The sequence below is a fragment of the Ipomoea triloba genome, chromosome 9, assembly GCF_003576645.1.
Source record: "Ipomoea triloba cultivar NCNSP0323 chromosome 9, ASM357664v1".
In the NCBI taxonomy this organism is placed as follows: Eukaryota; Viridiplantae; Streptophyta; class Magnoliopsida; order Solanales; family Convolvulaceae; genus Ipomoea; species Ipomoea triloba.
This window is the reverse complement of record NC_044924.1, coordinates 8,581,427-8,606,648: the sequence shown is the minus strand read 5'-3', so window position 1 is coordinate 8,606,648 and position 25,222 is coordinate 8,581,427. Positions and strand designations below refer to the sequence as shown.

General features: G+C 31.3%; 2 protein-coding genes across 2 annotated transcripts; one reads left to right on the top strand and one right to left on the bottom strand.

The window, feature by feature from the left end:
* Positions 1-8,625: 8,625 nt before the first annotated feature.
* Positions 8,626-9,573, bottom strand: LOC116030660. The gene has a single exon (XM_031272973.1). It carries the CDS (start codon positions 9,535-9,537, stop codon positions 8,902-8,904), a length of 636 nt encoding a protein of 211 aa, XP_031128833.1. The 5' UTR covers positions 9,538-9,573; the 3' UTR covers positions 8,626-8,901.
* Positions 9,574-23,040: 13,467 nt separating this feature from the next.
* LOC116028487 lies at positions 23,041-24,731 on the top strand. The gene is made up of 2 exons (XM_031270205.1): positions 23,041-23,395; positions 24,148-24,731. Exon 2 carries the CDS (start codon positions 24,183-24,185, stop codon positions 24,597-24,599), a length of 417 nt encoding a protein of 138 aa, XP_031126065.1. The 5' UTR covers positions 23,041-23,395; positions 24,148-24,182; the 3' UTR covers positions 24,600-24,731.
* The last annotated feature ends 491 nt before the right edge of the window (positions 24,732-25,222 follow it).

The window sequence follows — 25,222 nt, the reverse complement described above, 5'->3', positions numbered from 1 at the left end:
TATTTGTAATATTTTAAAATGTGGATACAATGAAAATGTGTCATGTAGAGAAGCATTAAACAAACTAGGGTAAATTTTGCTACAACTACCCTATTTTATTATATATGTATTTTCTAGCATGTTGATTGGAGGTTGGTTCAAGTAATTTAGAGAAAAATAAATCTGTTTTTTTTTCCTTAATCTTAATTAATATAGATGGTGTAAAATGAGTACATATTTTTTAACCGGGCAGATTCAAAGGGAGGCAATAATGAGGCAGTTGCCCCTCCACCCATCCGCAAATTATATCGTGGACCGAGCATTAAAACGACGTCGTTTTGATTAATGAAAACAGACAAGTGAAATGACTTCCGTTCTGCGCCATTCACTTCCAGTTCATATACACTGCAGTTACATTTCAACACAACTGCAGTTACATTTCGATATAACTACAGTTTCATTCAATAATATAAAAACACAAATGTGAAACTGTTATTCAGTATCCGTTCATATACATTGCAGTTACATTTCAACACAACTACAGTTACATTTCGATATAACTACAGTTTCATTCGATAATATAAAACACAAATGTGAAACTGTTATTCAGTATCAGTTCATATACATTGCAGTTACATTTAAACACAACTACAGTTACATTTCAATATAACTGCAGTTTCATTCAATAATATAAAAACAAATGTAAGACAATATCTTTTGAGATGAACTGTAGTATCAGTGACCGCGATCCACGATATAACGACTGCCACCCATCCCAGCCCCATTATATATATATACACACACACTATATGCTTTAGTAAAAACGATACACAAACATTATCAAAAGTTGAGATAGAATATAGTTAGTAATTAGTAGTTGTTTTCTATATAAAAATTAAAGGGTATAGATCAGAGGTCAAACCTTACTGGCTACACTATTTGTTGCAACCTCCAATTGTAAATTAATTGTGAAATTTATAATATGTTACATGTGATAAAAATTATTTAATTAAAGTGATTAATTAATTGATACAAAATATGTTTTGTAATTTAATTATGATATATATATTTATGAACTATCTAATCAACATAATCTAGAAATTTCAAATATATACGACATCGTACAAGATATAAAATTTATTTCAATCATTTCATTTTATCATAAATAGTTATATTTTTTGTCCCTACTAAACAAGATTTTTGGATCCGCTCCTATTTTTGAAAGTAAAAATAATATTTTTATAAAGTTATTTGATTTGATAATATTATTATGAAAACTGCTACTCCACACCAATATTATATTGATTGTATTACTATATACATATACATATATACATACATACGTACGTACGTACGTACATACATACATATATATATATGTATGTATGTACGTATGTATGTATGTATGTATATATGTATGTATATACATATATATATGTATGTACGTATGTATGTACGTATGTATGTACATATGTATGTACATACATACATACATACACATATATACATATACATACATACATACGTACATACATACATACGTACATACATACATATATATATGTATATACATACATACGTACGTACGTACATACATACGTACATACATATATATTATGTATGTATGTACGTATGTATGTACGTATGTATGTATGTATGTATATATATACATACATACATACATACGTACATACATACGTACATACATACATAATATATATGTATGTACGTATGTATGTACGTACGTACGTATGTATGTATATACATATATATATGTATGTATGTACGTATGTATGTATGTACGTATGTATGTATGTATATGTATATATGTGTATGTATGTATGTATGTACATACATATGTACATACATACGTACATACATACGTACATACATATATATATGTATATACATACATATATACATACATACATACATACGTACATACATACATATATATATATGTATGTATGTACGTACGTACGTACGTATGTATGTATATATGTATATGTATATAGTAATACAATCAATATAATATTGGTGTGGAGTAGCAGTTTTCATAATAATATTATCAAATCAAATAACTTTATAAAAATATTATTTTTACTTTCAAAAATAGGAGCGGATCCAAAAATCTTGTTTAGTAGGGACAAAAAATATAACTATTTATGATAAAATGAAATGATTGAAATAAATTTTATATCTTGTACGATGTCGTATATATTTGAAATTTCTAGATTATGTTGATTAGATAGTTCATAAATATATATATCATAATTAAATTACAAAACATATTTTGTATCAATTAATTAATCACTTTAATTAAATAATTTTTATCACATGTAACATATTATAAATTTCACAATTAATTTACAATTGGAGGTTGCAACAAATAGTGTAGCCAGTAAGGTTTGACCTCTGATCTATACCCTTTAATTTTTATATAGAAAACAACTACTAATTACTAACTATATTCTATCTCAACTTTTGATAATGTTTGTGTATCGTTTTTACTAAAGCATATAGTGTGTGTGTATATATATATAATGGGGCTGGGATGGGTGGCAGTCGTTATATCGTGGATCGCGGTCACTGATACTACAGTTCATCTCAAAAGATATTGTCTTACATTTGTTTTTATATTATTGAATGAAACTGCAGTTATATTGAAATGTAACTGTAGTTGTGTTTAAATGTAACTGCAATGTATATGAACTGATACTGAATAACAGTTTCACATTTGTGTTTTATATTATCGAATGAAACTGTAGTTATATCGAAATGTAACTGTAGTTGTGTTGAAATGTAACTGCAATGTATATGAACGGATACTGAATAACAGTTTCACATTTGTGTTTTTATATTATTGAATGAAACTGTAGTTATATCGAAATGTAACTGCAGTTGTGTTGAAATGTAACTGCAGTGTATATGAACTGGAAGTGAATGGCGCAGAACGGAAGTCATTTCACTTGTCTGTTTTCATTAATCAAAACGACGTCGTTTTAATGCTCGGTCCACGATATAATTTGCGGATGGGTGGAGGGGCAACTGCCTCATTATTGCCTCCCTTTGAATCTGCCCGGTTAAAAAATATGTACTCATTTTACACCATCTATATTAATTAAGATTAAGGAAAAAAAAACAGATTTATTTNAAATAAATCTGTTTTTTTTTCCTTAATCTTAATTAATATAGATGGTGTAAAATGAGTACATATTTTTTAACCGGGCAGATTCAAAGGGAGGCAATAATGAGGCAGTTGCCCCTCCACCCATCCGCAAATTATATCGTGGACCGAGCATTAAAACGACGTCGTTTTGATTAATGAAAACAGACAAGTGAAATGACTTCCGTTCTGCGCCATTCACTTCCAGTTCATATACACTGCAGTTACATTTCAACACAACTGCAGTTACATTTCGATATAACTACAGTTTCATTCAATAATATAAAAACACAAATGTGAAACTGTTATTCAGTATCCGTTCATATACATTGCAGTTACATTTCAACACAACTACAGTTACATTTCGATATAACTACAGTTTCATTCGATAATATAAAACACAAATGTGAAACTGTTATTCAGTATCAGTTCATATACATTGCAGTTACATTTAAACACAACTACAGTTACATTTCAATATAACTGCAGTTTCATTCAATAATATAAAAACAAATGTAAGACAATATCTTTTGAGATGAACTGTAGTATCAGTGACCGCGATCCACGATATAACGACTGCCACCCATCCCAGCCCCATTATATATATATACACACACACTATATGCTTTAGTAAAAACGATACACAAACATTATCAAAAGTTGAGATAGAATATAGTTAGTAATTAGTAGTTGTTTTCTATATAAAAATTAAAGGGTATAGATCAGAGGTCAAACCTTACTGGCTACACTATTTGTTGCAACCTCCAATTGTAAATTAATTGTGAAATTTATAATATGTTACATGTGATAAAAATTATTTAATTAAAGTGATTAATTAATTGATACAAAATATGTTTTGTAATTTAATTATGATATATATATTTATGAACTATCTAATCAACATAATCTAGAAATTTCAAATATATACGACATCGTACAAGATATAAAATTTATTTCAATCATTTCATTTTATCATAAATAGTTATATTTTTTGTCCCTACTAAACAAGATTTTTGGATCCGCTCCTATTTTTGAAAGTAAAAATAATATTTTTATAAAGTTATTTGATTTGATAATATTATTATGAAAACTGCTACTCCACACCAATATTATATTGATTGTATTACTATATACATATACATATATACATACATACGTACGTACGTACGTACATACATACATATATATATATGTATGTATGTACGTATGTATGTATGTATGTATATATGTATGTATATACATATATATATGTATGTACGTATGTATGTACGTATGTATGTACATATGTATGTACATACATACATACATACACATATATACATATACATACATACATACGTACATACATACATACGTACATACATACATATATATATGTATATACATACATACGTACGTACGTACATACATACGTACATACATATATATTATGTATGTATGTACGTATGTATGTACGTATGTATGTATGTATGTATATATATACATACATACATACATACGTACATACATACGTACATACATACATAATATATATGTATGTACGTATGTATGTACGTACGTACGTATGTATGTATATACATATATATATGTATGTATGTACGTATGTATGTATGTACGTATGTATGTATGTATATGTATATATGTGTATGTATGTATGTATGTACATACATATGTACATACATACGTACATACATACGTACATACATATATATATGTATATACATACATATATACATACATACATACATACGTACATACATACATATATATATATGTATGTATGTACGTACGTACGTACGTATGTATGTATATATGTATATGTATATAGTAATACAATCAATATAATATTGGTGTGGAGTAGCAGTTTTCATAATAATATTATCAAATCAAATAACTTTATAAAAATATTATTTTTACTTTCAAAAATAGGAGCGGATCCAAAAATCTTGTTTAGTAGGGACAAAAAATATAACTATTTATGATAAAATGAAATGATTGAAATAAATTTTATATCTTGTACGATGTCGTATATATTTGAAATTTCTAGATTATGTTGATTAGATAGTTCATAAATATATATATCATAATTAAATTACAAAACATATTTTGTATCAATTAATTAATCACTTTAATTAAATAATTTTTATCACATGTAACATATTATAAATTTCACAATTAATTTACAATTGGAGGTTGCAACAAATAGTGTAGCCAGTAAGGTTTGACCTCTGATCTATACCCTTTAATTTTTATATAGAAAACAACTACTAATTACTAACTATATTCTATCTCAACTTTTGATAATGTTTGTGTATCGTTTTTACTAAAGCATATAGTGTGTGTGTATATATATATAATGGGGCTGGGATGGGTGGCAGTCGTTATATCGTGGATCGCGGTCACTGATACTACAGTTCATCTCAAAAGATATTGTCTTACATTTGTTTTTATATTATTGAATGAAACTGCAGTTATATTGAAATGTAACTGTAGTTGTGTTTAAATGTAACTGCAATGTATATGAACTGATACTGAATANATATATATATATATATATATATATATATATATATATATATATATATATATATATATATATATATATATATATATATCGAGATCAGGTGCGGCCGTGCTCTCCCGTGCGGTGTTGCAGTTCACACCACTCAATGTTAAGAAACACACCACACAAATATGCACTGTGGTGTGTTTCTTAACATTGTGGTGTGTTTCTTAACATTGAGTGGTGTGTGACCGCACGGTCGCACGGGAGAACACGGCCGCATCTGAAATTATTTCTATATATATATATGGTCCCCTTCAGGTGAGAACACTTCTTAATGTGAGAACATGCAGACTTCTTCAATAATGCACGGTAAGTAGTTCTTCATGAACGCATAATATGCGAATGCACAATACATTCATATAGTTCTCACCGTATTTTTAAAAAAAAAAATTGGTCAAATCCATTCGATTTGTACAGCTGTAAGACTGAAATTAATTTTTAATTTTTTCTTAGGGGTTTGTTTTCATGTATCTATACATATATAGAGAGAGAGAGGACAAGTTGATCCGGGCTTCTTTATCGTGATCACAGTGTAGGTGAAAGCAAGATTTTGTCTTTAGAATCGCAATCGGTAAAAGGGATCGTGTTAATTAATCCCTGTATTAGTCACTGGTCCCGGGGAGTGGTTGGCGACGTTAGGATTGGATTAAGAGTGTTTTGGGATGTACGAAAATAACGTAAGACTTACTATTTTGCTCTTTTACGTACGCCATATTTATATATTTGTTAGTTAAGAATTTCATCACTAAAAAAAAAATAAAATATTGGTAAAATTCGTTCTTGCGCTGTTGAAATGGTCATGAAGTGGGTAAACTAAACACACCCATACGAATATGCATGCGTGCGTGTAAGTATCTGTACAATTTTCACCCTAACGTGAATATTTTATTACTATAGGTAACACGGAGTAATATTTAAATCAATTTGTATTATACAATAAAATTACAAGCAAAAGCATATATTTGTATTTAACACTACAAAGTAGAAATAATGATACTAATTTTGTTAATTAAAGGTAAAGAATGTAAAGTAACTAGTAATTAAACAAAGGTGATATCATGGACAATAGATACAAGTAGGATTAGTTAAAAGCGCCGTTTCACTATCCAAATGACGACTTTCTAAATCACTTCTTTTTCCACAATTAGCTTTCGAATAAAGATTATATGTGCATACTTTAGTTAAAGTTGTATTAAAATAATACACTAATTTTGTTGTTAAGATAAGGTGTCCACATTGCAAAAGCATCAGATTATGCCAATAGATATAGAGAGAGAGGGGGAGAGATTTGTCTCAACACTTCAACCCTGCTACCTACAAAACTAAACCAACTGAAAATGCCTTGAAAATATCTCAAATAGACCAGAAGAGATTGGTCAAATATATATATTCACAATAAAAGAATGAATATTAAATTACCAACTTAATCTGAAGTCTTATGTAATTGATTTTATATATATATATATATATATATATATATATATATACATATATATATATATACATATATATATATATACATATATATATATATACACATATATATATATATACATATATATATATATATATATATATATATATATAGATGAGTGCTGGTGCGAAAGCTTGCTCAAGTCTGAAGATGCGGTCAGATTTGAGCTATTAATCAAATCTAAATCAACGACTCAAACCAATGAAAAAAAACGCCCGTATAACAACTAATACACAAACCACATACCTTAAGAAGGAAAACCACGCACTTAAAGCTTTAGATCGACGCACTTAAATTTTCAACACCTGACGCACATTCAGCCACATAGTACAAAAACCACTCACCTTAAGCACAAAACCAAACACCTTAAAGAAGAAAAATCGCGCACCTTAAATTTGACCTAGATGCAAAAAGACCAAATTGTCACCCCACGTTTTTTAATCAGTGTTAATCCTGGACGTTGATTATTAGGCCGGCAATATCAATGGCTCAGATTTAACCATACAATCGCACCTGGAAGGCCTACCGCATGAGAACACAATTAATTAATTAATTAATTATATATATATATATATATATATTCACAATAAAAGAATGAATATTCAATTATCAACACCTTAATCTGAAGTACACTCTTACGTAAGATATTTATATTTCTTAAACAAGATTTCAAGTTGAAGCCAATGAAATAATAAGTATTATTAGAATGTTTCAAAAAAAAAAATAATAACAAGTGTTATTAGAAGAATTCTTTTCAAATGAGGTGATAAGAGTTTTAGAATGTTTGGTTACAAGTTAATATGTAAACATGTATTTATCTTGAATAATTTGTTAAGATAGAGGTTTGGTTTTTGCTATTAGCACAACCATCTATGTGCTAAACAATTAAATTTAAAGAAGTTAATAGGTTATTTTTTACTAGTAGTCTCATAGTGTAAGATTAATGTGTGGGTGTGCGTGTGTGTATATATATATATATATATAAAAATAATTAAATTGATTCAAAAAATAAGTAACTTGTGTGACAGACAATTAATCAATGATCAAGTGGATTGATCAATATGAGTCCGAAGTTAATATATGACATTGATGAAATTATCATTATTTAGTGGACTGTACTAGTACGTATATTTTAAGAGTAAAAATAATCTCATATCGTACGTGACACATTATTATTAGTTAATTATAATATAAAAGAACCATTTGATTTGACAATACTATTTTTATTCTCGAGAATATCTCTATCATTTTTTCTATTATTGGTATGGAAATAGAGATACCCAGAGACACATATATCCATAAAATAAAAACATTTTGATGGCGTCCACAGTTAACATGCACTCTTGTCTGCCTACCCATGGGCATCCATTAGTAAAGCGTTGATCTAAAGTGCATATATATGTGCCATGAATTAAATCGGAGCACTAGAACAGACCATCAAAAGAAAAATGATTTAAAGTGCTTTGAAATTTGAATAATTAAACTTGATTTCACATCTCAAACTATATGAACAAAAGAGGAGAATTGCACAATTCCCACAACCCCATCCGTTCAAGATTTAACCATTGCATGCACAATTCTCCATACCCCCATTTTTCATTATGTAAGTAATCATTAAAAGAAAAAAAAAACCAAAAAAAAAAAGAGTAAAATTTAGAAGAGAGAGAGGAGAGAGAGAGAGAGGTTATTGAAGCTAAGCAAGCTAAGTTAGCTAGCTCATACACTTCTAGCCAACATTTCTTGAAATCTCCTATACGACTCAACTTTCTCCAACCGGAACCTCTCATGAGAGTTAGCAATGAACATATCCGCCAGCCGATCAATGTCGTCCCCGCCGGCGCCGCCGCGGCCGCCGTTGTTCTCCTCGCCGCCGCGGCCCTTCTCTTCGAGCCAGTGGAGGTAGCCGGAGAGCTCCTTGGGGTCCTCACGATCAAACGCGGCAGACAGGAAAGAATTCCACGTGGGATCGTAGTAGACCCGGCCTCCGGCTCCGGCACCGGCGCCGGCGCCGGCGATCACTTCCGGCATAGGCGCCGGCGCGACGTGGGAGGAGCACCAGTTGTAATGAAGCCTAAAGGAGCCAAGAAAAAGCTTAGTGTTCTTGTTTTTGTGGCTCTTTTTCATCATCAATGGGAGGTGGAGTAAGTGGACGACATGGATGTCCTTGAGGAGGTGCAAGAGAATGGACTTGGCTTTAGCGACGGCGCGTGCAATGCGGTAAAGATGGGAGAAGATGAAGGTCTGGAGAAGGGTTTTGAGCTTCATGGAGCTTAGGGTAGGGGAAGAAGAAGAAGAAGAAGGAGAAGAAGAAGAGGAAGAGATTTGTTGTTTGTTAGAGGGGCCTGCAGGCATGGTGGTTTCTGGTTCCCTGGACTTTTGTGTAGTATAGGGAGATAATGTGTGGCTCAAATCTTCAAATAATGGATATATAAAGGCGGGTGATTACCAATTTGCCACTGGCAAGTTAGGCAATTTAGAAACAGTACCAACTACTTTGTACATTTTGAAATGGATCACTTTTTCTTTCTCCTCCTCTAGGGGTAATATAATTGTATAATATTTACCCACCACATCACAAAGACTATTCTTTCATCTTTTTTCGGACTAATTCTGAATCCTATGAACTCGCCTTCATACTTATAAAAACATAAAATCGAGTCTGTCTAACTTTGAACTTTACACCAAGCTGTAACGTTCTATGCATAAGGAGCCCAACTCCAACTCCATACCAAATACGTGAAGCCTATTTGAACCCCCAACTTACTACTAGAAAAGAGTTTCAAGTGCAACTGCTCATTCACTAGACCACTGTCCTGGAGGCAGCTCTCATATCTTTTTTCTTCTTCTTATTTTTTATTTTTTATTATTTTTTTAACTTGAGTAGCACACCCTCTTATTTTCAGTAACATGCAATATGTTTTATTACCAATTATCAAGTCTTTAATTTATTATGCAAAAAATTATAATGGGTGAAAAATAGTTTTGTTTCTTGTATATTTGAGTAACAGTCAACATTACGTTTTAAATATAGAACGTTGAAATATTGGTCCTCTAAGAAAGTCTCGCTTGCAAAATTTATTTAACTTGTTATGTCAATCGGCCGGTCTATAGCATACTCTGATATAAAAATAAGTATAAATGTGTGTGTATTTTATATTTATAGCTAGCAAATTGGAAGACAAGGGCATTGAGGGCTCACCCGCTATAATATTTTGAACTTACAACAGTGGAAACGAATCAAAAGATGGAAAAAGGGTCATTTGAGTAAAAAGTGGTCCACCTTATAATCATATAAACAAAGATACTGCACAACAAAAGCAAGAGTCCAGACTTGTGAACTTGCCCAATTTCTTTTTTGTTATTAAATTTATTTATATAATTATAGTACAAGTCTAAACAAAATTTTAAGCCAAATAAAAGTAATAATAATATTTTCGATATTATCATTACAATATAATTATATTTATCGTTTAAAATGTCCGAACCTTAAAAATTTATTCGACAAAAAGAACGAATAAAACTGATTTTGCTCAGTTGGTCATAGAAGTAAAGTTTGAGAAGAAAGACTAGAGATCGAGTTTTAGAAGCGGTAGTGTGGGAGCAACCTCTCAGTTCGTTCAGTGGATAAGATGGATGCGCTCGAGCAACCTCTCAGTCGCATCCAACTCACTCAAGAGTGGGACGGCAGTGGTAAGCTCGTTATGATCTTGGGCGCAGTATATTGGAATCCTGAAGCACCACCACGAACGCTACCGCACGTCCGCGTGCCACTTACTTGATGCTTGATGTCTAGTTTCTCGATTCCTTTTCCCTAGATCGAGGGCTCCTTGTGTATAGTAAACAAATGTCTAGTCTCTGTGTTCAACTGAATTACCATGATTTACATTATCCCAAATGCTCTAGTCTCTGTGTTCAACTAAATTAATTACCAGCTCTAGTCTCTGTGTTCAACTAAATTACCATGATTTACATTATCCCAAATGCTCTTTTGAGTCGGGACGTGGCTACCTAAAGGCACTTAGAATTAGAGATTCAACCTTTTGAGAAGAAAAAATTTATTTTGCTCGCATTAATTAGGTATAATCAATAACTAATCAGGTAAATGTGTATATATCCGGATCGAGTTCGCAACTCGAAGAGGTAAACAAGGCTGAATCTTCGCCGAAATTACAAAACCAATGTTTCATATGTTAATTAAAGGATTTAATAACATTTATAGTATTAACTATGTGCCACAGCTAATGTTGTGATCAGATTTCAGCTAAAATCAAGCCCCTTTGCCCCTACAAACCAACAAAAGTAGCAAGCAAAAGAACAAAAGATAAATGACACAGATCTCTTCTGAATTTAATTATGCCCATTAGGCCCTTAGCTTATCCCTTCCCCTATTATTTTAACAATCTTTGGACCAAATGAACATGATGATATATAATTAACTATAGGGGAAAAGATGAAAAATCATTATATTATTCGTGGTGGAATTTTGGTATAATTCTATTGCAATGGTAGGTGGATCCAGGATCCCTTCCTTCGGGAGCAACGGTCCAACCGAGATAATCGGACAATTAACTTGGTAATTACAAGATTTTAAATTTAACTCTTTGTGAAAAACTGTCTATTGACCTTCTTAAGTTTAAACCGATAAAGTATATTAGCAACATATATAGGCTAGTTTGCCTCCTTGTGACTGTTTATTAATGGCTACAATAACAAGGCGGGTTTCATCCATAGCTCACATTTAGGAATCGACTGTGAGCGCAACTTTCCTATAAATCAAAGATTTCCTAGCTCCTAATGCTAGTAATTTACTTATAACTTGTCTTTGGTGGCAATTAGACACCCCTTAGTACGTAACATCATTTAACAAACACTCCTTGTTATGTTGAGTTAGGTCTTTGAAGCTAGGTCAAAGCCGTCTCTCAAATTGATTCTCGTGGGTCACTACTTATGAATTGACTCAAAGTGTTGCATGCATTCATGCCCCAAAAATATTTTGCAACGCCTTTAGAGTGGATCATACCGTGAGAACTTATTTAGAATAGTTCGAACACATTATCTCATTAAAATAATATTATTGGATTATGAAATATCCCAACCAAATTAAAGTATTTAATACTATGTTAAACTAATTAAATATTTGTCTATTCCACCCCCAAATAATGCAATGCATTGCAGGTGGCAGATGTCTTCCCTATTTCAATGCGTAGCCGAAAGCACACTCACAATCTCTAAAAGAATGTAAAAAATATAGCCTAACTTTCAACAATGGTCATTACATTATTTCTAAGAGATTAGACTTTGTGGCATGGATTAAGTATATAAGTATACATGCATGCATGTTAGTGGAAGTTTCTGCTATGCTCCTATTTTTATAATTATATTTGAATATAGTTGTCTTCTTCAACTAATAAGAATAGAGATAATAACTTTAAAGTAAAGAATTTTTCTATTTAGAATATGACATAATATAACTTTTGTATATACAATTTACTTGTAAATTGTAATAATTTTGTATCACAGATATTGCATGAGAAGATGGAAACTCATGGTGGTCACTTGTTTGTTTAATAGCGTATGTATGAACACAGGTGAGGAGGACACATGAGCACATTAACTCCACCCGAAACGCCGTATAACTAAAACCAAGCTGACATTGAATTGGTTTGGGTTTAGCACTTCCATAACAAGATTCTCTCCTCGTGATCCAAGATTCCAACTTAATTAATTACCCCCATCCCCTTTCATATTAGGTTTTCAATCTTACCTAAGAAGACACACATGAAACCGTTGAACATGCTTCAGTGCTTCACTTAGGTACAACATCATACTTCCCATAATATAAAAAGAATTACAATGGTTGTTAATTTATAAATTTCACAAAGAAATTCACATTACCAGTGTCTACAGCAAGTCTAATTTTGTACATATACCTTGTAATTACGAGCAAAGCAGAACTTTTAACTTTTTGTTTGAATTAATCAATCAATAGAATTGTATCGGGCAACAAAAAGACCATGGAAGATTGTGGAGATTGGAGAGTGATTGATGAACTTGAATTTTCCTGACATCATCAGCAAGAAGAAAGAAGGAGCAAAGGTGGGTGGGGAAATTGGAACAGGTAAACAGTAGGTGAAAACACTTTAATGTGTGTGTTCGTACCAAAAGATACAATATTCATCAATCACAGTGAAGAAGATCATTGGGAATACGTCATATCTCTCCCTCCCCCTTTATTCCCTACATCGAATCATCACTTGTCACCCTCACAAAAAGAAACGAGAAAACATCGCAAAAGAAAAAAAAGCAAAAAAAGAACATACAATTACATATGCCCCATCCCATGTAATTCAACATTATATATATCTATTCCTGCTTTCTAGGTTCTTGCAACATTTTCAAAACTTCAATCTTGCTTTTCTTTAATAATTTCTCCCGTCTTTGTTTCATTGTTCCCCCTCCATATATTCCACTTTTTTCCCTGTATGATGGGATTGGATTACCGTGTTTCAGTCACTAATGTGACTCTAATTTTAATTAATTACATCAAAAAGCAACTTATGATTATAAATTTAATTCAAGTCTTATATTTTGACCCAGATTGATGATGTGAGTTTTATCACTCAACAAAACAGATAAACAAAGAAAAATAAATAAATTATTTTTTTATACGAAATCTTGTAGAGGAAGGCACTTATCATGAATGAGAAATGATGATTATGTTATTATCATTAGGCATGAATTGCTGTAAAGTTTCACTGAATCGTGTAATATATATGCAGCAAGATGTAACATGCTACCTAATTAAGTTAGCTAAAATATGAACAATTAGTAGTACAAGAAATTCCCAATCCATGTACGAGGTAGCTAACAGAATGTTTTGGTGCGTTTGGAAACTTGCCAAATTATGAAAGCCTCGTAATCATTGGAAGCCTGAATGACTTCATCTCCATTAATCATTGAGATGAGAGGGTAGATCGATAAACAAATTATAACGTCAAAAAGCAATTTTTTTCCTAATTAAGTTAATGTGTTGATTTAAAATTTCTTTAATTTATAAAACTTGAGAATATCTTAAAACATCAATCTCTTACCGTAAGGATATAGATCTTACCAGAATTAGTGCCTATGGATCATTGATTTAATACCGCAAGCAATATGAATGATTGATCCAGTCGTAAATTATGAGGGTATGATTTAAGAAAATAGAGTTAATTTTATTTTTGGTCCTAGATTTATAAGTGTCAATCCACTTTTAAGTCTTTTTTTATTAGAACATCCACTTTTGGTTCTAGTATTATTGTGAAATGGCCATTTTTGGTCCTTTATCAACAAAACAGTTTAAATATTGTTAAATACAATGACATTTCGGTCTTCAATTATAGATGTTTTTAAAAAAATTAAATAAACATAAAAAATATAGCGGTTCAACATACTATATATAAAAAAGATTAAAACGTTTTTGTATTTAACGATATTCCGATGATTTTGTTGATGGGGGACTAAAAATGGTCATGCCGCAATAATACTAGGAGCAAATGATGATATTTTAATAAAAAGGGACGACTAATAGTGGATTGTCACTTATAAATTTAGAACCAAAAATAGAACTAACTTTAAGAAAATATTATATAATGGCTGAGAGTGGTAATAAGATCGGTAGAACAATAGTTAAGAAAAAAACGTGCAAGCACAAGTCATCTAAAGTAGGCTGGGAGCAAAATTATATTGAAGATTCAATATTATGAATGCCTTGCAAATGAGGCCTTGTTATTAGTCCTAACTAATTGAAAAAGGTTATACCAAGTATACAAAATCATTAATTTGATATCTTCCTTAGAAGATCAATGAGTCATCAAAGTAGTTGCTATCGCTTTTTCTTAAAGTAATACTTGTTTATTTTGTCAAATAACAAGTTCTTTTTGTAAGAGTAAATGATCCAATTAGGTGGCCAAGGTTTTTGCAAGCATTTATTCGTGGCTAACATTATAATGCGAGTCATGATCCATAATATAATTTGCTAATCTTATATTTAGTATAACATCCCAACAAGCAATTATTAGTTATTTTGCACCAAAAAAATTATTGAATCCATCAATTGACGTAAGTGAATATGTGTGTGCGACGGTGGATCGGATGCATATGTGAACATTATTTAGATAAGTCGTCACACAATACTTAAAGCTAAGTGGCTGACTAGAGAAAATGAAGGTGGGTGATTATGTTACATGCAACAAAGATACGATGTATTATTGATCCAAAAAACATCATCTTACGTGCTGTCCAATTCATCTCTCTCAGTGATTGACAATGTCACGCCGTGATTCCTCAACTTTAACTCCTTCATCAATGTCGTCGAATCGTAAACTCGACTAATTGCTGAACCCGGATTTTCCGGGACCGCTCTAGGAGCTGATCCAAGTAGAATTGTCACTTATAAAAATTAAACACGAATTCTTTTAAAATTCTTCACCACAAAAAGAGTTTACTTGTCACTTGAGCTACCATATTGGGTTTAATTTTAAAGTCGGTTAATAGTACAAGAAATGGGAAAACATGGCGGGAACAAGCAATGGACCAAACAATAATCAAGTTGGGTCTTAGCCCAAACTATCTTACATATATGTAGCCAGAAGCCCATACGAATTTGGATAACCAAGTTTGGGGCCCAACCCAAGAAACAAGTTGCTAGATAGGCTTTCAATTTGGAATTTCAACACAATTTTTTTTAACGATGGAGAATAATAAAGATTTAACTTGAAATATTTACTGTATTAAAATTTTAATAATGTACGGAGTATATTATTAGATCATCAAGACCTAAGAGGTTTGCGATCATTCATACGTATGTTCACTATACTCTCTTTTTTTTTTTTGAGTGACGAGAGGCTCGCATAGGCTATTTGAGGATGTGCGTTGGATAAATGTCATCTTGTGACCGGATAAATGTCTTGTGACCCTAACCAACAAATCACCACAATAAGATAAATTAGTTTATGTTGCTCATAGTTGACACGTTCAAACCAAGTTCGCCAATAAGCTGCTCTCACAAGAGTCAAACTTGTAACTTTGTGAATACTAAACCAACAACATAATTAACTTGGCTAAGGTTGTCCTATAATATTGTATATGTAATATAATGTTCACTACTCTTTTTTTTTTTTTTTGAGTGACAAGAAAAATCCGCCGTCACAATCTGTACTAGGTAAACCCTGCCTTTTGACCCTATCTGTCAAAAGATAAACTAGCATAGGTTGCCCATATCTAACCAGCTCAAACTAAACAGGCCAACATGCTGCTCTGATTGAGAGTCGAACTTGTAACTTGATGATTACTTAATCAACAGTCCGACTAACTTGTCTGGAGTTGACTCCTAATGTCCAATTCTCTTATCAGTATTAATGAATGATTGTTACGTATCTTTATATTTCACAACCTAGTAGTTGGATATGAAGATTTTTTAGTACAAAAATGCATGTTAATGAGGATAATGTGGGATATGTCTGCTGTTGTTGGGAATGATATAATATTGAAATGTCAATCCAGAGATTATAATTTGTTGAACAACTAACTATATACATGGGCAAACAACTGCTAGTCAGCTACAAGTCTCTGATCTCTAACCAACAACTGGTACATGTTGTACAAGGTACATATACTATAATAATAATCCTTGTAAAAAAAAACAGTACAAAGGGGTTAAGTCATTCTCATGCAACACGATGTTGACGGGTATGAACTAAAACACAAAAATGCAAACTCGTCATGTAAATTAATATCTACGCCGTGAAAATATAAGTTACTATCCCAAGAATTATTTCAATGTTATTGGGATCATTATATTACCCAGATTTACACAAATATTTCTGAATTTATGATAGTTACATATTTAGAGAGAGAAAAGAGATCGATATGTAATAGCATACATATCTCAAGATGATTTTTTTTTTTAAATTTACTCGATATCAAACCCTTTTATATATATAGAAACCCCATAACAATTTTTGAAGAAAATCAAATCAAAATAACTATATAAAATATTATTAAATGTTCTCCTAAAAACTGAAGGCACAGACTAGGAGAATGAATTAGTTATGATGGTCAATTCAATTCCAACTTGCACTTTCAACCCAAATTATTTGACTTAAGAGATAAACTTTATATAAGATTATAAGTGGGTTTATCCTTAAGTAGTCAACACATTTTATTTGCAAATTAACTAGAGCCATTAACTCATTATCAAGACTAGTCAAAAATATGTATGTTAATTGTTAAGCACCAACGGGTGGGTCTATGTATTAAAATTGAATCTAAAATATATGTATTTGGACACGGTGGCCGTCTAGCTTACCAAACTTTAATAATCATTTGACCATTAACGTACGTCCTCCAAAATCTTGAATTGTTTAAGGTTAGCAGGTGCTTGTGTTTGAAGAATTGAAAATTGTCAAAAATGTGACACTGAAAGCGGAGTGGACCAATATTGGTGTACGTGTATGCGGCCACACTAAAATTCACGCGTTTTGGATGCTCAATTACCAAAAGGTAAAAACACTGTGAATACTGCCTGCCTCACTTTGAAGGAAGGCATAATTATGAATGTAGGGGTAAGAATGACAATTTTAATTCGTTCGGCAAATACTCATCTAAATTTATCTTGTATGGATGAGACATTTTTAGATGATAGTGGGTGGTGGATCGGGGAAGAGTCTTAAAATATTAAACTCGTCTAGAATCTTGGAATGACTTTCTTTACAAAATTGTACGTTCGTCACAGCTTGACCATTCACCTCCAATTGTCACCAACCAAGTTACCTTGAATGAAGATCACCAACTAACGTAACCTTAACATACATGCATATACATGTATACATATATATATATAGAGAGAGAGGGATTTGTTTGTAGATATAGAGAGACACTTGGAGAGAATCTTGATAATTCATTGAAGTTTAGGATGCTTAGAATGTTTTGGTTTGATTAAGTATTCATGAACTCTCTTACTTCCCGTTTCCCCACACACTTTTTTTTTCTAAGCTTGAGGAAGAGCTCTATTCATAGAGTTGGATTGCGGGAGTGCCTAAAATTCAAACAACTCTGAAAAGTAACAGTTGGCGCTTGATGAGATGATAGATGTCCAAAAAACGTTCATCTCATCCTTTTACGCTGCACGCCATTAACTATTGGGTATTAGCCAATGTCTATTTGGTATAAAGCAATTACCGAATTACTTTGTATCCAAAAAGAAATTTTGAGCTTTTCAAACTGTTTTGATGTCAGGAGTTTTGAGGAATGTGTCTAACATCTCTTTTTCCATAAAGACATTTTATTCCTTGTATTGTCTTTTTTCATAGTACTTTAGTCCAGTAGACCTTGGATCTATTACCTTGAGAAAATATGTCATGCCTTTGCTTAGATTAATGTTGATTCCCGTTGTTGTTGGATGGTAAAACATCTATCCGAATACCTCAACAAATGAATACAAGGTCTGTCATTGGTTGGTACTTTAGCTTAACTAAGTTGATAGATATATTGTTAAATAGTCTGCTTGGATCTGTTGGACATATATGTTGCAAAGATTTGTTGGTTGATCTATCAAGGTCTGCTGAAATTAATACTACGCTATAAGTAGCAATGTCTACTAGAAGGTTTTGTTGCACAATTATTTACGGTTTATAAGACCTTCTTAACAATATCTATTGAATAGAACTTTAACGAATAAACTAAGTTTTGTTTTGACATTTACAAATTGTCCTATCAAACATAATACTTGCAACATAAAATTGGGGATAATTTCATTTTTCAGTTTTCATTTCTCCATATTTTTAATTTACTAACAAAATAATTAGGTTATACGTAGAAAGGATTCAAACTATTAACCTCTTGGCACTATTCACCTACATTTTTCTACTACTACATTTGGAGAATTATGATTCTAAATTTTCCAAAACTAATGAAAATGGAAGAAGCGAGATATGTTACAGAATTGGAGGATTGAGTTTAATAAATATGTTTTTCATTTTTAATTTTCTAATTCTCTAATTTCTTTCTTTTGAAAGAAAATTGTTCCAAATTTTCACTTACTAGATAAATTCCTTAACTTTACACGGGTCACACTTGTGTGAGACCGTCTTACGGATTCTTATTCGTGAGACGGGTCGGGTCGGGTCAAAGCACCATGCAAACGTCATACTTATATGTGCAAATGTCATACTTATATTCTCAAATATAACACTAATCAAGAATACAATTTTTGTTACTTATAAGGAAAAAAGTAATACATTTTTCATAATAAGTAATGTTGACAAGTGCACCCTACTTATAAGGGCAAATATAATACTTTTGAGGGAAAATGTAATACTTTTAAATTGAAATGTAAAAGTATTATATTTTTCCTTAAAAGTATTACATCTACCCTTATAAGTAACAAAAAATTTATTTCTGATTAGTATTACATTTGAGCATATAAGTATGACATTTTTGTCTATAAGTGTTACATTTGCATCTTGACCCGACCCGACACAACTCGTCTCATGGTGAGACGGTCTCACACAAGTTTTTGCCACTTTACACAATATTAACATCATCAAAATCTTCTTTTTTTTTTTGAGAAAACATCATCAAAATCTTAATAACATTATTTCTAACATTCTATATGGTGTTTTGATTATTTAGCTTCTTTAAAAACATTTTTTTGGGTATAAAATTGTCCAATTTATCTTAATATGTTAGGCCAAGTCACCTCTACGTTTGGAAAAAAAAAAAAAAAAGTACATGTTACTACCACATATGAAAAATATATATATACACATGAAAATCTAGTAAGTGTCAAGTCAATGATAACATTTTTTCTTCTTCTAATAAAATAATCTAAAACGTATTTTTTAAAAAAAAACATGAATTATATGAGAGAAAATTAGAATACATAGTAGTAATAAAAATAAGTTTAGCTATATATTAATGGTTAAATTAATTGGAAAGAAATGAAAAAAAAAAAAAAAAAAAGAGCATAGGTAAAGTGAAATTATGGAGCAATATGGTATGGAATGTGATTGGAGAATCTTTAGACAACATTATTATAAGGTGCAAAGTTTTCCGAAATATGAAATCAAAAAACTTATATTTCTTAATCAATGTCACATGACATTTGTGAAGATTTGTCTCCTAGTATTTAATAGACCTTGTCAAGTTGGAAAAATTTTAAGCGTAGTAAGCAAAGAGCCAAAGAATACTATTCCTACCATACATCAACTATGATTTCACTGGAGAAAAGAATAAAAAGAAATTTGAAAAATAAAACAAATCTTTTATAGCTTCATAGAAATTTGAAAAATAAAACAAATCTTTTATAGCTTCATCAAAAGGGAGGGAGTAAAATATGAAAAAATTTTCTTCCCAAAAGGTTGAATCCTCAATCTCAATAACCCTTCACGTCCCGACCCCCTCACGTCATGGCCCAACAGAGCATCTAAGAGGATGTAAATCATAGCAACTCAAGGCTAGACTTTTGTTTATTTTGCACAAAGAGCTCATCATCACTTTGAGAGGTTTCTCCCCGTCGCTAATAAGACTTGATTTTTGATCTTTCTTTCCAAATTTTACTCATGTGACCCAGTGAGATTTTTTTTATTAAGCATAGTAATATCAAAGACATGGGTCCCACTTATTTCCTTAGTTGAAAGACTTAGGTGCTATTTTAAAAATAATATTTCAATTTGAACTCATGAATAAAATACATATATTAAGAAAAGAAACTCTAAATAAAATATGGTATATAAAATTTTGACTTTTTTTTTTGGAACGTCTGAGTCTTCCCGTTAGAGCGCCTAAAGCATCCAAATGGAGTTGATCTATCATATTATTTTGAAGACGGTCATCAGAACACAATAGTCATCAATTCCACATATTAGGTAGCTAGAAAGTCTACAAACCTTTTTCCCTCTCTCAAAACACGAGAGATCTTGTAATTATCCTTGCCCGGAGTACTTTCTTGCACTTTACTATGAATTATTTTGATCTGGGCATGCTCAAGACATCTTATGGCCTGACAAACAAAAAATAGAACTAAATGCGGTAACATAATTTTTAATACGGAGCATATGATAGAATGAAGATTGTTGATTGTTGAATTGAGGGGAGAAAATGGGCATGCTTCCAAAATGATGCTAATAATCACAGCTACCATACTGAAAGACAACTCAATTACAACCCCACACCAACTCTATGGGGTCAACCTTAGCTTGGATCATGCTTTTATTTATGTCTACATTAAACCCTCCCTCCCTCCCATCTATATATATGTTTTTACTTTTTACCTTTTCTTTCACACTAAATATTCCTTTGAAATTTATATATACCTTTGGCCAAACCTTCAACCTTAACCATTGATTTACTTTATACAACAATTGAAAAGAAAAAAAAAAAGAATTAATATTTTACCATTAAAAAAAACACTTTTTTTTAGGTCAAAAGTTGCATGAAATTGTTAGGTATTTTTGGAATATTGGGTATCCATTGAACAATTGATTTACACATTTTCTTGAATTTTTTTTTCATTTAATAATATTGTAATTAAAAAAAAAGAATAAATATTATGGGAAGTAACTGCCTACTGTTAAAATTGATTTAATTTATTTACCACCGGTTAATAAAAAACAAATGTCATTTTAATCACCACACGGAGTAATATGTTTCATCTATTTTAGTGATTAACCTTTGGCCTCTAAAAAAGTAATTACAATCAAATTAGTCATTAAAAAGTGAGTTAATCTTTCAGAAAAGGATTGTACTGTAATTTTAATGGTTCCCACTGCCATTACTTTAGAGTTTGAGTTTTGATAGATTAGATAAAATTATAAGAGTTTACAAAAATAAAATAAAATAAAATTATAAGATCTGTCGCAATAATTTACAGGTTTTTCAAAATGCTTATTCACTAGTGTAAGTAGTTTTCCTCAATTGTCTATAACTAATGTCATTTCTAATTATGAATCATACAGTCGTAGCCATTAGTTTAATACTAATTTTATTCATGTTCTGAACACCGATGCAAAAAATGAAAGTTGAGGTTAAATGAAAACTTATAACGTTCAAAGTATATGTGTAATTGTTTAATAAAATTCTTAAATCGTGGTTTTAATACATAATAATATGTGACATTGATTGACTCCTATAATTAAAATGAAGACTTATCTCATAAATCAAAAGTGCAATTCATTCTTTTATTATTATTATTATTATTATTATTATTATTATTATTATTATTATTATTATTATATTTTTTGAAGTAAGCTCATTGGTGCAATTTGATTGCAATCTTATCACTAAATAACTACAAGGATAACTAAATTTCAAATGAACTATAGTTGCATTTAGCAATTATTGATAAAAGATTAATTATATGTTTTTCTCTTTAAGATAATCTTATAATCTTATAATATGTTAAGAGATAAATATTAACCTCATGACATGATAATAAAACTTAGTATGTATGTTTAATTTAATAAACAATTCAAGTTATTTATAGTTTAATTTAATATCAGCGAATCAATTAAACTATATAGTATATATACCTGTAAACTATACTCAAATATTTTTTTAGTACTACTATTTCTGTTACAATGTTAAATCCGCTGACCTTTCATATGAAGAGTTATTTCGTACCACTGCAAAACAAGTTCATAACCAAATGTTAATAATCAAATGAATCCAAAAGTGAATAAACAAAATTTTGATTTTAAAAATAAAATTTGAAAAAGCCACCATTTTTTTACTCTCTAAAACCTAATTACCCAAACAGTCCAACCAACAAAATAAATCCTTAATTATTATATTCTACTTCTACTGCTGCTGTCCCATTTGTTTTTTTCATTCTCTGCACTCTTCTTTGCCTCTGCCTTAGCTTATTCCCTCTCCTCTTCAGCCTCTCATCATTCTACAGATTTATCTCTTCAAATCTCTGCTCTAATTCTTAACCTTTTCTCACTCTCTTAATTTTCTCATCTGGGTTTCTTTATTTTCCCTTCAGATCAATTTTTTTTCCTGCTTCCATTAATATTCCAGCACTAATCTGAGAGAGCCAGGAGAGCTGGACAAAGCATCTGATTATTGGGGGGTTTCTGGTGTTTTGATTGGTTTAATCTGATTTTCGGAAAATGGGTTCTTGCTTAAAGATGCCAGTGTTGGCCGTTTCTTGGGAAGTCAGCTTCATTTGGTACGCTCCTTCTCTCTGTTCAAATCCTCGAAGCTTCACGGATAAGATTTATCAGTGTCTTTGATGGGTTTATGGAAAGATTCAATTTTTTTCCCCAGGTTTAGTGGGTTTTCAGTTCCAACAAACTTCCATATCAACTATTGTCTATTGCTCTATTTCTCACTTTCAATGTTTTGTCATAAAGATTTATTCTGTGGTTGATCTTCTGATTTCTTATTTCTACTTTTCTACTTGTTTGCAAATATGCTTTTTATGCGTGAAGGGTTTTTGTTTTTATTTTTTGTTATGCATGTATGTAGTTTAAGATTTTGATTGAGTTTCTGATATGCCCAATTTATGGTTCATTTTTGCTGTTTAAGCTCTTGAAATCTTAGGATTTTGTATGATTTACTAAGGTTCAGTGTTTTGTTGGATGATTATCAGTATTCCTTGTCATGTTGTCTTATAATGGCTGACACTAAGAACACATAGGTTTGATTCTTTTCGATTTGTTTGTACTTGTTTTTTCTTCAGTTAGGCTCTGACTTCTGAGGATGTACTTCTATATAGGATTAGCTATCTATTTTTATGGTTCCCACTCTATATTATTTCAACTTTGATTCTCTTGCCTTTGATTATTTGAAGTACATGATTCCCATAGGATCAACTTTGGGAAATTTTGGATTTTGTGTTAATCTCAGTGTATTCTAGATTTAAACTATATCTTAAGACAAATATTTAAGGCCCCCAATGCTTTGTCTTTTTCATGGTAGAAATTTAGGTCAGTAAAGCTTTTTGGATTTGGAGAATGGGTAGAGGCAGAGGAAAGGGAAAGAAACAGTCTGTTCGCGAGGATCTTGGGAGTGGTGAAGAAGAGAAGATGCCGCCTGTTAGGAGAAGAGGAAGACCACAAAAACCATTGAAGGATGAAATAGAGGAGGAAGAGGATGAAGTTGAGAAGGTAGCTGGAGATGAAGAAGACGTCGAGAATTTGAAAAGCACCAAGTCGAGCAAAGATATTAGTAATCAAGATGTTGAAAATGGCAAGAAGAGGAAGCGGCCTTCACAAGTGAAGGAGAACGGTGAGTCGGTTAAAGAGGAAAACGGTGTGGGAACTAAAACCAACTCCAAGGACTTAATAAAGTCGGTCGGGTTCAGACAGAATGGGAGCAGAAGGAAGAGCAAACCTAGACGAGCAGCTGAAGTTGGGGTTGAGTGCAGATGAACTTTGAGGCTCTAATAGCCTTTTTTTTCTATATTGGTTTATATGTGCTTTGCAAGTTTTGTTATGTCATATGGCTTTGATTTTGGATACCCCCATTTTAAGTTAATGAAGAATTGATTTTTCTCGAAAAAATATTCTCACTAGTCTTTAGTCTCCCGGAATATTTATTTGCTAGCTCTTTTTAGTTAGGCACAGTCAATAAAGTAAATACTTTACTTCTCCTATACTATAGTTCTTATCACATTGTTCATGTCACACAAGTGTAATATACTTATCCACTTGAGAAGTGCACAGGAGCCTTCCGGTCAAGAGCCTAAATACTGATTTATAACTGATAGAACGGGATAATCGGAGTTTCAGGTAATTAGTTGAATTCCTCTTTCTTTTGTGACAGATTTATGGAGTAGCTTTAATATTGCACTTTAAGAAAATTGCAAGTATTTTCGATGATTAGACAAGTGGACTAAAATTTGCAAAGAGCTCAACTTTATTGCTCCAGAAATTTTAGTCTGTACTTTCTGCACATTTCTTGCCTAAACATCATTGACTACTTAAAATCTGGATTAATTGTTTGTTTGTTTTTAAATGTAATGGGTTAGGAGCATGACTGAAAAAGGTGCAGT

What these genes read in the sequence shown, in the direction of transcription:
- LOC116030660 (XM_031272973.1), bottom strand. Translation starts at nt 9,537, where the DNA reads ATGCCTGCAGGCCCCTCTAACAAACAACAAATCTCTTCCTCTTCTTCT.
- LOC116028487 (XM_031270205.1), top strand. Translation starts at nt 24,183, where the DNA reads ATGGGTAGAGGCAGAGGAAAGGGAAAGAAACAGTCTGTTCGCGAGGAT.